Source organism: Typha angustifolia, chromosome 14 (genome assembly GCF_048772165.1).
Source record: "Typha angustifolia cultivar Huaian chromosome 14, ASM4877216v1, whole genome shotgun sequence".
Classification (NCBI taxonomy): domain Eukaryota; kingdom Viridiplantae; phylum Streptophyta; class Magnoliopsida; order Poales; family Typhaceae; genus Typha; species Typha angustifolia.
This window is the reverse complement of record NC_133252.1, coordinates 13556597-13575696: the sequence shown is the minus strand read 5'-3', so window position 1 is coordinate 13575696 and position 19100 is coordinate 13556597. Positions and strand designations below refer to the sequence as shown.

The window sequence follows — 19100 nt, the reverse complement described above, 5'->3', positions numbered from 1 at the left end:
GAGAGAGAGAGAGAGAGAGAGAGAGAGAGAATCAATGCTAAACCTAAAAGACAGTAGTCTTTCCTACTAGACAGTGGACCATGTATATGTTGGTAGTTGATGCATGATCGATCGATGTTAATGCAAGTGGGGTTCATGCACCATAAAGGAGATGAAGATTAACTGTACACGGTACACAGGAGTAAATTACCAAGAGGGACATGATCGTAGGGGTTGAGTTTGCCACCATAATTTTATTGTTCCCAAAAGCAACTTTTTAAGAGGGTAAACAAAATTGATGAACTACTGCTAACACACAACTGCCTACTTCCCAACCAACAAACGGACTCGTGCGAACCTACTATCTCCCACTCTCGTGATTGTACTAGCTTTTACGAATGCGATAAGTATGTCTTGGGTTAGGAATCGAGTTAGGCAAATAAAGAAGAAGAAACAAGAGCAAAGCGGCAAAATAGTGATTCAAACGTTGGTAGGAAAACGAGGACCAAGTTTCTCTTAAGCTGACTTGGAAAAAAAAAAAAAAAAACTAACTAACTATCGACATTAAGCAACTAAGGTACGTGTTAGCAAGAATTAGAGCAACATAAATGGCGCGTCTTAAATATCGTAGTAGATCACGCTCTCTGGAAGTTAGCTCTCAACTGTACGTCGCCTTAGCCTCTCTACTCGCCCATTTATATTTGCCTCTACTCTTTGCTGGAAGATCACCAAACATCCTTCATTGTGAGTGGTGCTTGTGATCTCCGATTCACTACTAACTCTAGCTCTCCATCCTAAAGGAAATTAAGCATACATGGGCGCTCATAGGTTCAGATCCATCAAGAATTGTAGCCCAGAAGGTAGATCCAATCAAGCCGTAGCAGCCGATCTCGATGGCACTCTTCTCATCTCTCGAAGCTCCTTCCCGTACTTCATGCTCGTCGCACTCGAAGCCGGTAGCCTAATAAGGGCGATATTCTTGCTTTTATCCGTCCCATTCGTGTATACCACGTACATATTCTTCTCGGAGTCCGCGGCTATCCAAACTCTCATCTACATTTCCTTCGCGGGGCTAAAAGTGAGAGATATCGAGATTGTGGCTCGCTCCGTGCTGCCTAAATTCTACGCGGAAGACGTGCATCCTGAGAGCTGGAGAGTGTTCAACTCTTTCGGCAGGAAGTGCGTTGTCACGGCTAACCCCAGAATTATGATCGAGCCTTTCGTTAAGAGGTTCCTTGGGGCCGATCAGGTTCTTGGGACGGAGCTAGAGGTGACAAAGTCTGGAAGGGCCACTGGCTTCGTCTTGAAGCCTGGGGTACTTGTTGGCACACTCAAGAAGAAGGCCGTCCAGAAGGAGTTTGGTGATGACGTCCCTGATCTCGGAATTGGCGACAGAGAGACCGATTTCGATTTCATGTCCATCTGCAAGGTTCGATCTCTTGTTTCCTAGATCTACAATCTAGTTTAGTGTGATCATTCATTTTAACTCCTTAATTGATTATTACTTCTTACTTAGATCGATGCATGGTAGTTTAGTTTTTGGAGCCAATTCAAGCTTACAAAAGGACACTGTGTACGTATCTGGACCGGATAAACCACGATCATTTGAGGCCCACTTTATAAATTGGTTCTTAGGCCTGGTTTTCTTATTGGATTTAACCATGTTATTCTTCCCTACCTACCTCGATCTGGTTGTTTGATGTGATTGTGATTGTGAACCAATGGAATACGAATGTCTTCTTTATCCTGGCCTTAAATTTTGGGCCGTAATAGTAGCCAGTTGAGGGAAATAGTTGGTGATCCCTAGTGTAACTATGGGACTCCTTTGCAATTGCAGCACCTGACATAGCAACTAGCAAGCCCCATCTCTTCTGCAGCTTCCGAGAGAACAATATCTCAGCCCATCTACCTGCCTTCACCGTTCATTAATACTCGGCCTATCAAAGCCTATCCGTTCCACATGTCCAGACTCTTATAATAAATGCCTTTCCAAGTTTTTCACCACATCCTTATTAATTCTTTACTATACAAGGGCGTTTGGGTTTTTCTCGGCCCATTGGCCACAGTTGGGGTACCGTCATTTACCTTAATTTACCAACACCCCCGGCCCCCCCCCGCACCGAACTGATTGATTGCTTGGCATGCATGTCATCAATTTCCAGTTGGTCTATTTGTATGTCCCAAATTTTAACTTCTTGACAGCTACCGTCTTCTCTCATTCCACCTCTCAATTTCACCCAACACCCAATGCAACATCTGCGTGATTCCTCATTTATAATTACGGACACTTCAAGTGCCAGGCCAAAGAATTTTAAGTTTCCAAGCCGTGTGACGTTTGCAACTCGATTAGAGATTAGAATCATACATACATACATATATATATATATATATATATATATAGGGTACAGTATAGTGTTAAAATGCTTATAAGTACGATTTCTCATGTAATTTGTTGTGAATCTTAATTCGTTAGGAAGCTTACCTCGTGCCGCCGACAAAATGCAATCCGGTTCCGACGAACCAACTCCTGAGCCCAATCATCGTCCACGACGGTCGGCTAGCCCAACGCCCCACTCCTCTGGTTGCGCTCCTTACCTTCCTGTGGATTCCCATCGGCTTCGCTCTCTCTCTCGTCCGGGTCTACTTCAATATCCCTCTCCCCGAGCGCATCGTCTTCTACATGTACAAGCTCATGGGCATCAAGCTCGTCGTAAAGGGCAGCCCACCTCCTCCCCCAAAGAAAGGCCACCCCGGCGTCCTTTTCGTCTGCAACCACCGTACCGTGCTCGACCCCGTAGTCACCGCCGTCGCCCTCGGCCGCAAGATTAGCTGCGTCACCTATAGCATCAGTAAGTTCTCGGAGCTCATCTCGCCTATCAGAGCTGTGGCCTTGTCCAGAGAAAGAGATAAGGACGCTGAAAACATCAAGAGATTACTCGAGGAAGGAGACTTGGTAATCTGCCCCGAAGGAACCACTTGCAGAGAGCCGTTTTTGCTCAGATTTAGTGCGCTTTTCGCCGAGCTCACGGATCGTATCGTGCCGGTTGCGATCAACACCAAGCAGGGTATGTTCCATGGCACGACGGCGAGAGGTTACAAGTTCATGGATCCCTACTTCGTCTTCATGAACCCGAGGCCCACGTATGAGATCACGTTCTTGAACCAGCTTCCCAAGGAGCTCACGTGCAGCGGAGGGAAGTCGCCCATTGAGGTGGCTAATTATATTCAGAAGGTGTTGGGGAGCCAACTTGGATTCGAGTGCACCAACTTTACTAGGAGGGACAAGTATGGGATGCTCGCTGGAACTGATGGTCGGGTCCCCTCTAAGAAAGAGAAGGCTTAGCGAGCGAGAACCCAAAACAATAGAAATTATTGGCGTCTGCCATTCTGGAATATTGTTTTCTCAAGTCTTTGCTTATTCTTAAGTTTACTCCTCCAAGGAAAAAGGGTAGTCTCCGGGTATTGATGTATTTGAAAGTTGTGAGTTTTTATCCATCCAGTATATTATTAATCATATTAGGCCGTGTTGTCATCTAATGCATTCTTGGTGTTCCCATATGCCCTTCTTTTAAAGTCCTTTGGCATTGAGGTTGGACTACATAGGCCGGCCGAGCTCGGGCATTGGCCCACTTTTGGTTTCAGAGAGAGTATGTCCAGGTAAATCTGAAACCTTGTCAAAGATCGAATTTGGGCTTTTGCGCATTAGCTCTATTTCAGCAATGGCATTTGTTTTTTTAAATATATTTTTTTTTAAAGTTGGACTCGGCATCGGCGTCGCTTATGGTACTGGAAAAGAGGATCTCATATTACGAGATGGCTGTTGTTCTATCCCGCTCTTTTAATCGGTCTTATATATTTATTTTATCCACAAGACGGGTAGAAAGCCCAACTGCATATATCATTGGGGGCTTCCGTGTTGACCTAGGCCCGATCTTACATCTCAATCGCAGAAACTTGGCCCATTATTTTTGGTCTCCGATGGACCGGGAGGAAATCCTGGTCCAAAAGCAATCAATCTATTGTATTGTATTGTATTGTATTGTGGCACCAAATTTAGCCAGTAAAAACTCCTCCAAGACACTCGTATATTCCACGGATTGATTGGTCCGAATTCTTCTTCCCCGACCCGCAAGTAATAAAAAAGATATTTTTTAAAAAGAAAAGAAAAGAAAAGAAAATATCATATCTCTCTAGTCTCCAGTATTTATTAGAAAGCTAAGGAGCGCAAGGAGCAACAACGCGATGCCACTCGTTTCTGGCCAAGACTAAGCCTAAGCCTCCGTTTAAGCAAGCCTTGAATACTGGAACCATAATCGCACGAATGGCGCCTGCTCTTTAATTAGCCATGAACGGCGCGGGAGTCTATCTCCTCCCACTCTCCTCCTCTTCTCCACCTCTTAGGATCCCGTCGCCGCCCAAGAACTTGCTCCCCAAAACTCCGTTATGGCGCAGCGCAAGCTCCGTAGGGTTCTTTGGGTGGAACCACCACCGGCGCCGATGGGCCATTCTCAGAGCTCGAGGCGGAGGCGCAGACTTGAAATCCGAATCGCTCGATGTGCCGGATTCGATTATGTTCGAGGAGGGTTCTGGCGAAGCTGTCCCGACTCTGCAGCAAGTGGAAGAGGATGAAGTGGGGGAAGGGGGACAGGCTTCTTCGTTGAGTCTGGGAATGGAGACGCTCCCGAAGCGGTGGGTGATAGTGATCTTATGCTTCTCCGCTTTCTTGCTCTGTAACATGGATCGAGTAAGCTTGCTATCTTTCTTCCTTAAGTCTTCTTGTAAATGCTCTGTAACTGGATAAGGTTCTGTGTGTAAGGCTAGAATCGTTTTCATAATGGATCGTAAGGATGTGGTCGGATGACTGGCTTTGAATTACTTATTTTGTCAGATCAATTGCATAAGTAAGGATGGGTAAATTTGTGTAAGAATTAATGTTGATGAACCTTCAGTTCTATTATCCAGAAAAGTTCTAGGTTCATTAAGAAAGAAGAATGACCTGAAGTGAAGAAATTAACCCTCTTTTCAGGTAAATATGAGCATTGCTATTCTCCCTATGTCCGCAGAGTTTAATTGGGATCCTGCAACTGTGGGTCTTGTCCAGTCATCATTTTTCTGGGGCTACCTTCTCACACAGGTTGGTAATCTTTCTAAGATATCCCATTTCAAACTTTTTCCCAAATCTCATTTCTTCAGGAAATCTGATTACAAGTGTTTATAAGTATTGCTTATTTCTTCAGAGCAACTTGTCGTATGGTTCCAATCAATATGCTATATCAAGTGTGCCCATCACCTAACTTTGTCAAATTTATGTGCACACACCAAGTGTACCTTGACGCAAGAACTACTTATCTGCAACTTCATGCTCTTTAAGAGAGCTAGTTTATTTCTCTTGAAACAGTTCATAAGTTAATGTCAGGATGAGATGCAACTTGTTTATTCGTTTTTTCATCGTAGTGCCCTGTTACAGATTGCTGGAGGTATATGGGCAGATACAGTTGGCGGAAAGACTGTCCTCGCATTTGGGGTTATTTGGTGGTCCATTGCCACTGCTCTCACACCTATTGCAGCAAAGATTGGCTTGCCTTTCCTGCTAGTTGTGCGTGCTTTTATGGGAATTGGTGAGGTTAGTAGTGTTTTATCTCAAGTATATATTTGTACTTCTTGCTTTGTGTTCATGCACACACACACAAATATGTATTAGAACACATGTCTTATCGATATGGATTATGTGTTTATGTACAGTGTCCTTCACTTGCTAGTCAAGCTGTTTGTATAGTATGCTTCTTTTGGGGCGCTTTCTGCTGTTTAAATCCCTAAAGTGTTCAGGATAGTATTTCATAACCCTTTCTCCACATGTATATAGCAAAGTTGATATGGATTTACATGGATGGCTGTGACTTTTGACTCCTTTTGTCATGTTTGTTCTCACCTGTTTAGAGGAAGGACCTGCCTATATGCAGCCCAGACTAGCTCAAGGGCACGAAGTGACTAGCAACATTAAGAGTAGAAAGAACATTTCTTCGTTGATTGAAGAACATTGATTTTTGGCAGATTTTTTTTTTCCAAAGTTGATATGGGGACTTTTATTCTGCATTTTTTTTTTCTGGCCTTTGTAGATGTATAATTCTGGCTTATGCTAAATATATATCCTTTCCTCCAGGGGGTTGCGATGCCTGCAATGAATAACATCCTCTCGAAATGGGTCCCTGTGGCTGAAAGGAGTAGATCATTAGCTCTAGTATATAGTGGGATGTACCTTGGATCAGTAACAGGGCTTGCATTTTCTCCCTTCCTAATACACAAGTTTGGCTGGCCATCAGTCTTCTACTCATTTGGTTCTCTCGGGACTGTATGGTTTGCAATATGGTCTAGTAAGGTATGTTTATTTGTGGTGCTCATTAAATTCGAAAATTATCAATTGCCATTACTGTGATAATTTTTTTGTATTTTTAATTTATTTACATTTACAGCTAGAGCCTAGAGAAACTAAATATCTTTAAAGCAAGCAGTGGCTCATATGTTGAATTGCGTTCATAGCTTTTATTTATATTTTCTACTTTGGTTGCACACACTGTTAGGCAGACAAACCTGAAGTTATTGCATTAGTAATTAAAGATGGAGAATCTGAAATACTTATTTGGGTTGGCATGGGCTTTTTATAGATATCTTGAGAGTGTTGTGACATCTGCTCTTTCTCTTCTTGAAAGGCATACAGCTCACCTCTTGAAGATCCTGAAGTCAGTGTTCAAGAAAAGAAGCTTATTACCACTCAAAGTGTCTCAAAAGAACCTGTCACAACAATTCCTTGGGGACTCATTTTATCAAAGCCGCCTGTTTGGGCTCTAATAGTTTCCCATTTTTGTCATAACTGGGGAACCTTCATTCTTCTTACATGGATGCCGACATACTACAACCAGGTAATCTCAGTTGTTTTCTGCATTATCCTGACTTGTGGCTATTTATTTTCTTCAACACCTGCTGAATTGTTATTTATATAGTTATTCATAATAAAGGTTGATTCATAGTGTGCTGTTTTGATGATAAGAGTAGGTCATGAAGCTAGGAAACTGTATGCCTTGATACATTGAGAGTTCATTGAACCAAGAAAAGTAATATTATATGCTTTTCTATGATTTTATTCGTAATAGGTTCTGAAGTTCAACCTCACAGAATCTGGGCTTTTCTGTGTTCTTCCCTGGCTTACAATGGCATTTTCTGCAAATTTTGGTGGATGGATCGCAGACACACTTGTGAGTAAAGGACTATCTGTCACAATAGTTCGTAAGGTAAAACTACTTTTTGAACCTTAAAATTATTAGATGAATAGAATCTCATGTAGTGTATACATTAGATAATTAAAGGTATGATGTGCTTTTTGTTTCCTCTTTTGACAATGATTTCTTCTCACTAAAATGAGCACTTTTTCCCTACTGTTTCTCAAGATTCTGGGAATTAAGTGGTACATTTATATGTCATAGATTCTTGGAGATTTTTTTTTTTTTGGATAGTGATAAACATGAAATGCCCCTGGTATCATTATTAGGAGTTGTTTAATTTGTATGCATTTTCTATATTCTGCTTTAGTTTATCCATTATTTTTGCAGATCATGCAATCAATTGGATTCCTAGGCCCAGCTTTCTTCCTAACTCAGTTAAGTCATTGTGATTCTCCTGCAATGGCAGTGTTATGTATGACATGCAGTCAGGTATGTAACACTTCAAAATTAGCAATAACTTTTTGTCAGTATACTTCTCATGATAAATATATGCAAGCTGTGGAGTTCTTTAACATTTTCAACTCCAACAGGGAACTGATGCATTCTCTCAATCTGGCCTATACTCAAACCATCAAGATATTGGCCCTCGATATGCTGTAATTACTTCAACTCCGGCCTATACCAATGCAATCTCTCAATCTGGCCTATAGTCAAACTATCAAGATATCAGCCCTCTATAGTGACATTCTCAGTCTGGTGGTGTTAATATGAATCTCTGAGAATCTGTAAAAGCAGCAACATGACTGTTCACTTACTTTTTTGTAGGGTGTGCTGCTTGGTCTTTCAAACACTGCTGGAGTTTTAGCTGGTGTTCTTGGAACGGCAGCAACTGGCTACATCTTACAACATGGTTCGGCTGCATCTTCTTTGCTGTTTGCACTTTGCATCATATTAACTCTATAAAATAGGATTAGGGAGGGAATAAGCATAAGGAGCCTGGCCTGGAACTCCCCTACCATTGGAATTGCACCCATGGGCCTTTATATCCATTTAATGATATATGGTTAAAGGGAATTAGATATAAACTAGTTTTTGTCAGGCGAACTGGACCAACTAAAATTAGAATTCACAGTAATTGGCCAACTATCTCTATTTATATAAAACATCGTCTTAAAAAATTAAGACTTAGTCATGAAGACTTACAACTACGTTAATCAGTGTGGCTGATAGTGGCCACCTCCCTGAATAATGATTGGCAAGATATGCAGATGGTGAACTAAGTTTACACTGCTCTTGCTAAACTGTAGGAGACTTTTTTTGAGGGTTAATACACAGTTTTTTGTCCGCCCCCCCCCCCCCCCCCCCCCAAAAGCACTTAAAGCTAGTTTTACATGTCATCTTACTGAATGCATTTGCATTCTCACTTGCTAATTTCTATGTTAAGGGAATTTTGCATGACTAAATTTTGTTATATTTATCTGGCTATAATATTTCAGGCTCTTGGGATGATGTTTTTAAAGTCTCAGTATCTCTTTATCTAGTGGGAACTGTTGTCTGGAACCTTTTTTCAACCGGTGAGAAAATCATTGAATGATATGCTTGTACTGGTTAATGTCAACGAGGCGAGAAATACAGAAGTGTAGACAACTGAAACAGAAGGTGAAGGGCGCAGCTGATTGTAACCTTAATGTCTTAGATCTGTGAAGCAAGGATGTTACAACCTCACTTCCAGAAAATCAAAAAAAAAGGTTACCTCTGTGTTTTATATATCCTCCTTCATCAAGAGCTTCTCAGGTCGATAAAATAGCCGTCCTAGAGCGTGGACACCTGGTATTGATTGGAGCCAACATCATGAATGGCTCGATCTTTGTTTTTTAAAGAGATAAAAAATGATAATAGGTATCAGTTTAATCATTGTATATGATTTTGTATATGGTTACTCTGCTGATTTGTGAAGTCCACAGGAGCATTAATCTGTGCTAAGGTTGTAGTGATAAGAACTTTGTTTCAACTGTAGTTTCTGTACGTAGATTCCCATACTGCACTTTTGTCTAATAAAGTTCTTATGTGATGTGATATATGTCAATCGAAGGGTCATTAAATATATTTCACGGAACGAAACTATAACGTACTGTATTTTGTATCTTTCTCAACAAAAATCATACTAATCTGGTCGTAAACATCGAACGCCCGTTTCCTATCATTGCTCGAATTCGGCGAGTTAAGGGTCATGAAGCCCAAAGTTGTTAGAACGACGGCATTGAAAACTAACTGAGTGGGCCAAAGGGCCTAAAACTTGCAGGTCGGCCTCGCTGACTTGGCTACTTCGGCGAGTCTCCGAGGGCATCAAAAGTTTAAAACAGACGATATATAAAAGATGCAGCCGTATATCGGGCCTGCCTCGTTCCTTCTCTGCTTCAACTTTGTCCTGCACTTTGGTTCGAAGAAGAAGCAAAGAATTGGAAGAGGGTTGAAGGTAATTGAAGCTGCAAGTTCTTCACTACTATAGTTTTGTCCAACCTTCGTGCGTATCACATAAACCGGGTCGATGATCGTGAAAAATTAAAAAATCTAGTAGCTTTGGGCGGGGTTTGATGATGTGAGCATTGGACCTGTCCTGATATGTTTTGAAATTTAACTGGGAAGTTTGAAAGAGTAAACTAAACGTAAGTTTCAAAAGTGTCAAAATTACGATCGATGCTAATACAGATAAAGAAGAAGAAGTACTACATCACACTCGAGTTTTAATTTCGTACTTCAACGCTACTGTGGCTCATTCATGCATCTGGGCGTAGAATCTAGTTAGTACTTTCTAGAGGAGGAGTTGATGAACTTAATGCAATCCTCAATGGCCTCACTCTGATGAGAATCTCTAGGGGGTGCAAACTTCTGATGAGTCATGTTTGAGGTAGCATCAGCAGCTGAATTAGCCTTCCTTCTTGGGATCAAACGTACAGCCTTCGCCACGTTCGCCCCAATGCGCCGGAAAAATTTCACGGCCGGGAAGCGCGCGTTCCTTAGTATCCGTGAACTGAAGCCTCTGTGGGCTTGTCTCTGGCTTCTGCTTGCACTTCCACTTGGGTTGAACGTGGGAAACATCATTGGCTTCTCGCTGGCGTCAGGGCTGATGCTTATACGGTTACTTCCCTTTCTCATCGTCCTTGAACCGCGTTTGCAATTTTGAAGGGCACCACTAATTAAGCTCAAGGCCACTATATGCACATATATGTATATATATATATATATATGTGAAGAGAGCAACTATGTGCCAAGAATATGAAGGCAAAGATAGAAAAGATAAAGTAAGGGGTGGTGGGGGATGAGAGAGGAAAGTTAATCTTACTGATTTCTGTAAGCGTAGACCATAAAACATGTACTGGAGCACAAACAATATTTGGTTCGTTATTAGATGTGATGTGGACATTTTGTTGGACGTAAACCGATGCGCCTTACTTTACCCAATGAGGAGGGGGAGGAGGAGGAGGAGGAGGAGAACAAATATGCTAGCTATGATGGGGTAGCTTTAACTGAAAGAAAAGACTAGCGTGGAAACTTTGACTGGGTCAGTACATTCTTGGAGTGTTGCGGCTTGAGAATGCTTGCCGGAGAATCTGTGGCATGGAAGCAAGCAAACGCATCTCGGTATATAGGATTTTACGAGATTGAAAACGATGTAAGACTAGGAGTGAGTACTGAGGGAGAAGACACCACATCAAAAAGCTCTTGGCTTAGCGTTTCTTTTGAGGTGGTCATGGGCATCTTCTCCCTTTAACAAATCGGAGACTGGGGTGGATTCCATGGCTATTCGCTACACAAGAAGTGAAATGGACAGGGGCAGAGGGGCACCAAGAATCTTGTTACTTGTTGCTGGGTGGACAGTGACTGCTGTGCTGTGGACCCAATCAACTTTGCCGCTGTCCTACGCCATATCGTATTGGGCTCATTGGGCCTGCATTGATCCTAAACAAAGTATTTGTTAGTCCATGTCTCATATGGCCCATTTGCCTCTGCAACGTCCAAAGTCCGAATACCAAAGATGAACAGGCTTGTTAGGCTGGGCCTTGCCCTGGTGTAGTTTAACGCAGTGAAGAGACCCACCTGTAGATTTTGCTTTCCCTTTCTCACATCAGCCATCATATAATGACCAGACCCACCTTATCCATGGTGAGCTATTTCATTGGAGAATCCGGCGCACTAGTCTGTATATCTATACTTATTATATTTATTATCTATCTTAACAAATGTATGTGTGCTCTTGGCTAAATTTTTTGTTGCTTATATATAAGAGTAAACTTATTTAATCTTGATGTGCGAAGAGTTTTTATTTTTATTTTCTGAGAAGAACCTTGCTGTGACAAGTTGAGTAATGCCTCTACTTACAAGAAAAGCTGAGAGCTTATACTGCACATTCTCTTTTATAAAGAAAAATAAACATTTCTATTGTCCTCCGTGTTGTGTGACTTGATTTAAAGTGTATTATCTGTGAAAGAATTACCAATATTAATTAACTGGTAAAGGGTGGGCGTGAATGTGCGACCAATTGGGAGAGAGAGAGAGAGAGAGAGAGAGAGAGAGAGAGAGAGAGAGAGAGAGAGAGAGAGAGAGAGAGAGATAAGAGGGGTTCCGAATCATCGTCAGCAAGCATATGCTAGTGTTATTCCACTCCCTGGGAATATACTCTTTTTCTCTTGAACGAATTAGAAAAAGGCTTTGGATTCCCAGAGCTCTACACCCTCGGCTATCCCTCCCCTCCTACTTAGTTTGGAGTACTTCGAATCAATTACGCGCTGTACCTTCTCCGACATGACCTCTTCCCTGCTTTTAAACCCTTCCTCGCTACCTCGCTGTCCCTCTGTGCCGTCGACCTCTTTGCCATCTTGCTCTTCTTGTTCTAAATCTCTCCTCCCGAGCAGGAGGACGAGGAGGACGCTTCGCCTCTCTGTGCGGCAACAGAGGCGGGCGGTGGTCTACGCGAACAGGAGAATAATGGCGATTGAAGGGATTGAAGAAGAAGAGGAGGAGAAAGGGGAGGAAGAGGAATTACCGCCCGTTTTGGAGGGTTCCGACGGAGACTCAAAGCCCCGCCGCATTGCGCTATTCGTTGAGCCCTCTCCCTTTGCGTCAGTATCTTAGTTCGACCTCGGTTAGGGTTGAATTCTTCTTAGTTGCACATTTGATCTGATATGGTTCCTAATTGCTCTTGTCTTGTGGCACTTTGGGTTTAATAACTTTTGACTGATTTGAAAATGAAAATTTTAAGCTTTAGTGCAACTATACTAGTTGATCTATAGTGTTTTGCTACCTACCCTCGATAGTAACTCAGAGAGTAGAAATCCTCAAGTTTTTAGTACATATATGTGAATACGCTTTATCAATTGAGGGGTTATAATTAGATAATCGGAAGTAAGTTTCCATGATTTTTGTCTGTACTAATGGAAACAAATTATTACTTTTATTGCTCTCTTTCCCCACTGGTATTCTGTCTAATGATTTTTATTGTTACTTCAGTACTAAATAGTATACTGAAACTACTTCTTATTTCCGTTGGCAGTTATGTTTCTGGGTATAAGAACCGGTTTCAGAATTTCATCAAACATTTGCGCGAGATGGGAGACGAGGTATAAACCTTTGCATGAATAGCTTCATTAGTAGGTGCCTCTGATATATGTACTCTTTGAACCACAAGCTAGATGCCCTCTTTGTGCTGGATTGCAAAATACTCGAAGATATATTTTTATGTACTAGACGTTTTGATTTAATTTTTGCTTCATCTGAGACAAACCTAGCTATTGCAGTTGTTTGCTTTGAATTAAAAAAGGAAGTAAGCATAATGCAAGATGAGCAGAAGTAGAATTTTTCACGCTTGATTGTCTTAGCTACTGTGCCTTAACAATTGCCTTATCTGTCTGATGCAGGTCATAGTTGTAACTACCCACGAGGGAGTTCCTCAAGAGTTTTATGGAGCAAAACTTATTGGTTCATGGAGGTAATGGAAGTTACAGACTTGTGCTATGCCCTACTTGTGAGCTGTAGTGCTATGCCCTACTTCTTATCATTTCTTGCACATGCATGTTCTTGACATTCTTTTTAGCATAGGAAATGTTTTACACCAAGATATGCTTCATTTTGTATGGTATAGTGAAAAGAAAAAGTAAAGAAAGTTCAACACTTCATTGAGATAAATCTCTATGTTATACTCATAAAAGTGCTCAGCACCCTTCTTTCAGGTTATGAGCATTACAATGCAGTAATGCAACAAAAGTATATGCAGATTGCTTGAAAGAATAATAAATTGGAGTTTTGATTGTGGACTAAGCTTAATCTTAGTGCTTCCCGGCTAATGAATTTTTATTGTTAATTTGGTTCGACAGCAGTGTGTTGAACATTATTCATGTATCATTAGACTTCCTGTCTGTTTTCGTCTTTTCTTTTTCCTCACAAATTCAAGTACTACCATAGGCTTTATCTTGGATATGCTAATTATCTTTTCTGTCAGCTTTCCCTGTCCGTGGTATCAAAAGGTTCCACTTTCACTTGCACTTAGCCCTCGAATTATATCAGAAGTTGCAAAATTTAAGCCAGACATAATACATGCCTCTTCACCTGGAATCATGGTAAAGTCAACCTTATAAGGCATACAAGTAGATGAAAATTCAACTTTTCTGCATAATGGCTTCTTTTGTACAAAATTTCAGGTATTTGGTGCTCTCATAATAGCGAAGTTACTCTGTGTACCTATAGTGATGTCATATCACACTCATGTTCCTATGTGAGTTCACTTCTCTTCAGAATTTTATTGCCACTTTATCTACTTTGTGACTATTAAGTATTGTTTTCTTAGCAAGGCAAATTTCCTCATGGCATTTCTATTACCGAGAAACAGTTGAGAGTTGAGACAACTTTTGAATTACACTTCATTTGATGAGTTTACTTAGCAAATAGAAAGAACACGGGATGAAGCATAAATATCATACTGGTACATATGAAAATAGAAGAAAGAAAAAAAAATAATAGTTAGATATAAACCAGGAGAAACTTAAACAACAATGAGAGCCAAGAGGACCTATATTATCCCCCAATATGCATTTGCACAATTGCTCAGCTGGTTTGTCCTGTCTTTTGTGTGTTTCCGACATATTTTCACTCTAATATGTCATCTGAATTTTACTCATTTTCAACAAAAGGAGGAGATTTAGAAGCAAATGAAACCTTCTGTTCAATAATAAAGTTATTTAGTTGGCCGAGTTTTAACTGTACAATTTGCTGATTCTATAATTTTTTTCTGAAAGAAGATGATTCTGTACCATTGATATGCTTGACAGATAGTTTACCATTTATTTCAGTTCTTTCACAGTTCTATGCAGATATTATATTATCATAGAATGTGAATTGGCTGAATTTTATGGAAGGGTTAAGAATTGAATATTTGGAAAGCTGATTATTGTGGTTGTCCAGATATATTCCCAGATATACATTCAGTTGGTTGGTGAAGCCCATGTGGCTGATTATAAGTAAGTTTCTTTCTCTTTCCTATAGTATAACATGCACTTCTTTGTTAAGAATAGGCTGTTGATTTCTCTTTTTTTCTTTTGAAGAATTCCTACACCGAGCTGCTGATCTCACTTTGGTACCTTCAGCTGCTATTGGCAGGGATCTTCAAGCTGCCCATGTTACAGCTGGTTAGCAGAATAAAAATTTGAGCTGATGATATTTTCAATCCTCCTTTTTCTGATGATTCTTGTTTTGCAGCTCATAAAATACGCCTTTGGAATAAGGGTGTCGATTCTGAAAGTTTCCATCCACGTTATCGTAGTCATGAGATGCGTGTCAGGCTAAGGTAAATTGTCTTCTGCAAAGACAAGCACCTAATCACAGAAGCAAGCATGTTATCTACCACAAGTATCTGTTTTTAACTTGATTTTGCTTACATTTGTTCTGTGCCAGTAATGGAGAACCTGAAAAGCCATTGATAATACATGTTGGACGTCTAGGAGTTGAAAAAAGCTTGGATTTTCTCAAAAGGTGAGCTTGCATTTGTTTTTGTTTTTTGTTTTGTTTTGTTTTTCTGAAGAAAAGGTCACACAGGACCCAGTTTCATTGAAACCAAATAACTGAATACACCCTGTTTTTAGCAAGCATTTGTTGCTATTCAATAAGCTGTCAAAAATGCAAAATGTCCAGACTGAGTGAATTAGTGATTTGTTTCATTATATTTGTTGTCCTTTCTGCTGTCGTTGCTGACATATTTACTTCTGATAAGTGATAAGAAGAGATATTGACCAAATTGATCCATCTATTATTTTAGACATATTCCTTCTTGAGTTTCGATAATATACATGCTAAATTAAAAAGGGTAAGGAACCTTGACAAAGACTATACTTAAGCAAGGATGTTCACCACACAAGTGGATTTTGTGATCAAGCAGGGTTATGGATCGGTTTCCGGGAGTCAGGATTGCATTTATTGGAGATGGGCCATACAGGTGAGGTGATGGACCTTGCAATTTATCGTAGTTCTCTTTTGGCAAAAGATAGTTATGTTTCACATTCACAAACTTAACTCAACTTAGGTTCCGCGTTCAGGTCGTAGGCAACATATGACCACCGCATTTTGGAATGACTTGAATTTGGGTTGATAGTTAACATGTTTTATTGTCTAGGCAGGTTGGAACTAGAGCAGATGTTCTCAGGCATGCCTGCAGTATTCACAGGAACTCTTCATGGTGAGGAGCTGTCTCAGGCGTATGCCAGTGGAGATATATTTGTGATGCCTTCAGAGTCTGAGACCCTCGGTTTTGTTGTCTTGGAGGCTATGTCATCTGGAGTTCCTGTAGTTGCAGCTCGTGCTGGAGGGATACCTGACATTATACCAGAGGAGCAAGATGGTAAAACCAGCTTCCTGTTTACACCGGGTGACCTTGATGACTGCGTGAGCAAGATTGAGCGTCTGTTGTCTTGCAATGAGTTCAGGGAGGCCATGGGGAAGGCTGCCCGAAAGGAGATGGAGAAGTATAACTGGAGGGCTGCTACAAGGAAAATTCGCAACGAGCAATACAATGCAGCCATTTGGTTCTGGCGGAAGAAGAGAGCACAGCTACTTAGGCCTGTCCAGTGGGTTGTACGAAGGTTCTTCAGATCACCAGAAATCAACTATAGTTGATTCAGTATACCTTTTTTATTGAGGGTTTTGGTGAATCTTCTTATACAGAGTATTGGTTATTGGACAGTGGCGATTTATTTCTTGTACATCAACATAATGCCAATTTATTAGTTATTGTTTCATCCTATTGATAATAATGGAAAAGGAGACGTACGATTTCCTGGAAGATCCCATCTGTTCAGTTGTAGAGCATTTAGTCCGAATGCACGCATAAAATGTATAAAACAGAGATCTTGTTGCAAATTAGGAACACATCAGCATCAGGGCACCACAGGTGTTAAATATAAGAAGGCGGTTCTGTTTTCTTGTGATCAAGAAAATCAAAATAACTAGAGTACACAATGGACCTTACACTTCCCAGTGAGATTGAAAAAATTGAAAAAGATCGAACGTAATGAAATGAATATCTTGAGCATATCTCAGTTAGAAGCTCGTATGAATTGACCTAGCCTACAATAATGCAAAATATCCACGTAGGCGTTTGTGATTGCAAATGGATGAAGAGGCCCAGCACCAAGCTATAATTGGAGCTCTCATCTATCTTCATAATCTGGAGGGAAAGACTGCTCAAACTCGGCATCCATGATTACCCCCTTCATAATATGCACAATGGTCTCAGCCCTTCTAGTATCAACACATTCTGACCTGACTCCATTAACAACCAGAGTTCCATCAAAATCCTTCCATGCATATAACTTGAACCCTGATATCGAGTCGAACATTATCTCCTTCCGCATGGGTACTGCTCCATAAGGTAAATGTTGAGGAATTGCAGCAAATCCTAATACACGAGAAACGATTGCATATGTATTATTTACATTCTCTTTCGTCAAGCTCTCATTGGCTCTTAGATGTAGAATTTTTTCAAAGGCAATTTTTGAAGGCACAAACACTGTGAAGGCAAGATCATCAGGCAACATTGCAACCATCATATCGCCAAATTCACCTAAACCCCCTGCATCAGATATCCTACAAGATAATGAAGCCTCATGAGACTCCACAGTAGTTATATCCCATGACACCTCAGGGAGGCTGGAGTTAAATAATAAAAGGAGGCACGAGACGGAAATGAATATGAACACCAGACAGACCGAATCCCTTGAAATAAATCGTCTTACTCTCTTCCAGAAAGTTTTCATGAAGTTCAAAATTTTGATCCAGAAAGCAACACTGGAAAACTACTGCTCAAAGTTTTTCACTCTGACGGATGATTTAATACTAGAAGTCCAACTCCATTCTCATTCTTGAATAGTTTTGGAGCAAGAAAGTGTCTGCGTTACACCGCATGCCAGCGGGCACTCTGGCTCATCTCCAATAACTGCCTACCCAAGATCCACCAAACTTCCAACCATGGTTGTTAAGCATGACATGATCAAAGTTTCTTTAGCTAGAGGGATTGTGGAAAACACATTCTGATTTCTACTTCTCTTCTAACCACCGGTACTGCAATTAGCACGTTAACATAATAGTAATGGGTCAGAAGTGTTGTGACACCATTTATAGACCAGATGTAGAGGACTCCATTTTTACCCTATTTCCATCGTCAAGAATAAGTTTGTCAACAGTGGCATTCAACTATGATTCAATAAATGCACCGTCTTCTTTAACTGTAATAAACTTCTGCAGCTAAGGAAAAAAGCAGCAATATGAGTAGAGAACATATTACAAAATTAATAATAAAACTAGGAAAAGATCAAAAGCATCATATGTAACAAACTGCATCAATCGCTAATTCGTTCTTGATCAAATATAGCTGACAATATTAAGCTTATTAATTACAAATTTTGCAACTCTAAGTGTTGACAAAAGTATCACCAACATTGTCTAAGAAGGGGATTTAACCTAGTCCCGAGTTTAAACAATAAATATCATAACTTGATCGTTCTTTCTAACATATAGTTACAATGATTCCTCTCAGTAACAGCTTGAAATAGATTAAAAGGTTTCAAAGAGTTATGGTGATCGCTTGATACCTGGTCGAACCATTATTATCAAAAGTAGCCCTGGAAATATAGTTGGATCAAAATTGGAACTTTTTCTCATTAATCATGAAAGAACTGGCAGAAGAAAGATCTGGGCCATCGTGCAATCTAGTAGCCTTCCTAAACCTAAGAATAACCATAAACCTTAGGACCGACGATCGTCCACCTCCCACTTCTTATTCTCAAATTACTCTTGCATCCTCCTCCTACTCCGCTCCTTGTATTAACTCATTATGGATTCCAGTCAAAACCAATATCTTCAGCAATTTTAAAGTTTAAAAAAAAAAAGAGCATGTGAAAAGGAAAACCATCGAAAATCTAAAGTACCCTCTTCGAAGGTAGTTGGGAAGGGGTAAAAAATCCAAGAGCAAAAACAACAGAAAAGGAAAAGTTGCTATCCATTACCAGTAAGAACTTGCTGCTCGAAATCGATCGCAGTCTCTTCCAGTCTCCTTCGACGGATCCCAGTGAAAAATGAATCGATCTGCCAAATTGGATTGGACGCTGGTGCTTGGCAAAAGGCACGAGGCACGAGTAAATAAGTCAAACAAACGAGCTGAGTCCCGGGCCAGTCAGTAGATAGAAGGCCCAAGATTACTCCAAGTATATTGATGGGCTGGAAATTATTTTTAATCTGATGTGGCTTTTAGAAGGCCAGATTGGAAGTTATCTCTTGGGCTGGTGGACTATTGCAATAAAATCATATTTGTAGTAGTTCACTCCGTCGATGCCGTTCGAACGAGCAATTAATCAAAGATGAGAT

General features: G+C 40.6%; 4 protein-coding genes across 4 annotated transcripts; 3 read left to right on the top strand and 1 right to left on the bottom strand.

The window, feature by feature from the left end:
* Positions 1-653: 653 nt before the first annotated feature.
* LOC140775737 (glycerol-3-phosphate 2-O-acyltransferase 6-like) lies at positions 654-3425 on the top strand. The gene is made up of 2 exons (XM_073119145.1): positions 654-1408; positions 2453-3425. The coding sequence occupies exons 1-2, from the start codon at positions 794-796 to the stop codon at positions 3320-3322; spliced, it is 1485 nt and encodes a 494-aa protein (XP_072975246.1). The 5' UTR covers positions 654-793; the 3' UTR covers positions 3323-3425.
* A 780-nt stretch (positions 3426-4205) lies between these two features.
* Positions 4206-9225, top strand: LOC140775735 (probable anion transporter 1, chloroplastic). Its single transcript, XM_073119142.1, has 10 exons — positions 4206-4723; positions 5006-5113; positions 5447-5602; positions 6140-6355; positions 6687-6896; positions 7128-7265; positions 7584-7685; positions 7787-7852; positions 8022-8106; positions 8693-9225. Exons 1-10 carry the CDS (start codon positions 4325-4327, stop codon positions 8788-8790), a joined length of 1578 nt encoding a protein of 525 aa, XP_072975243.1. The 5' UTR covers positions 4206-4324; the 3' UTR covers positions 8791-9225.
* Positions 9226-11802: 2577 nt separating this feature from the next.
* Positions 11803-16521, top strand: LOC140775736 (sulfoquinovosyl transferase SQD2-like). Its single transcript, XM_073119144.1, has 11 exons — positions 11803-12316; positions 12748-12814; positions 13112-13182; positions 13693-13810; positions 13892-13965; positions 14652-14707; positions 14792-14875; positions 14946-15033; positions 15141-15218; positions 15622-15678; positions 15860-16521. The coding sequence occupies exons 1-11, from the start codon at positions 12000-12002 to the stop codon at positions 16353-16355; spliced, it is 1506 nt and encodes a 501-aa protein (XP_072975245.1). The 5' UTR covers positions 11803-11999; the 3' UTR covers positions 16356-16521.
* Positions 16287-19027, bottom strand: LOC140775738 (uncharacterized). Its single transcript, XM_073119146.1, has 2 exons — positions 18743-19027; positions 16287-17981 (listed from the first exon to the last, which is right to left on the bottom strand). Exon 2 carries the CDS (start codon positions 17492-17494, stop codon positions 16889-16891), a length of 606 nt encoding a protein of 201 aa, XP_072975247.1. The 5' UTR covers positions 17495-17981; positions 18743-19027; the 3' UTR covers positions 16287-16888.
* Between the last annotated feature and the right edge of the window lie 73 nt (positions 19028-19100).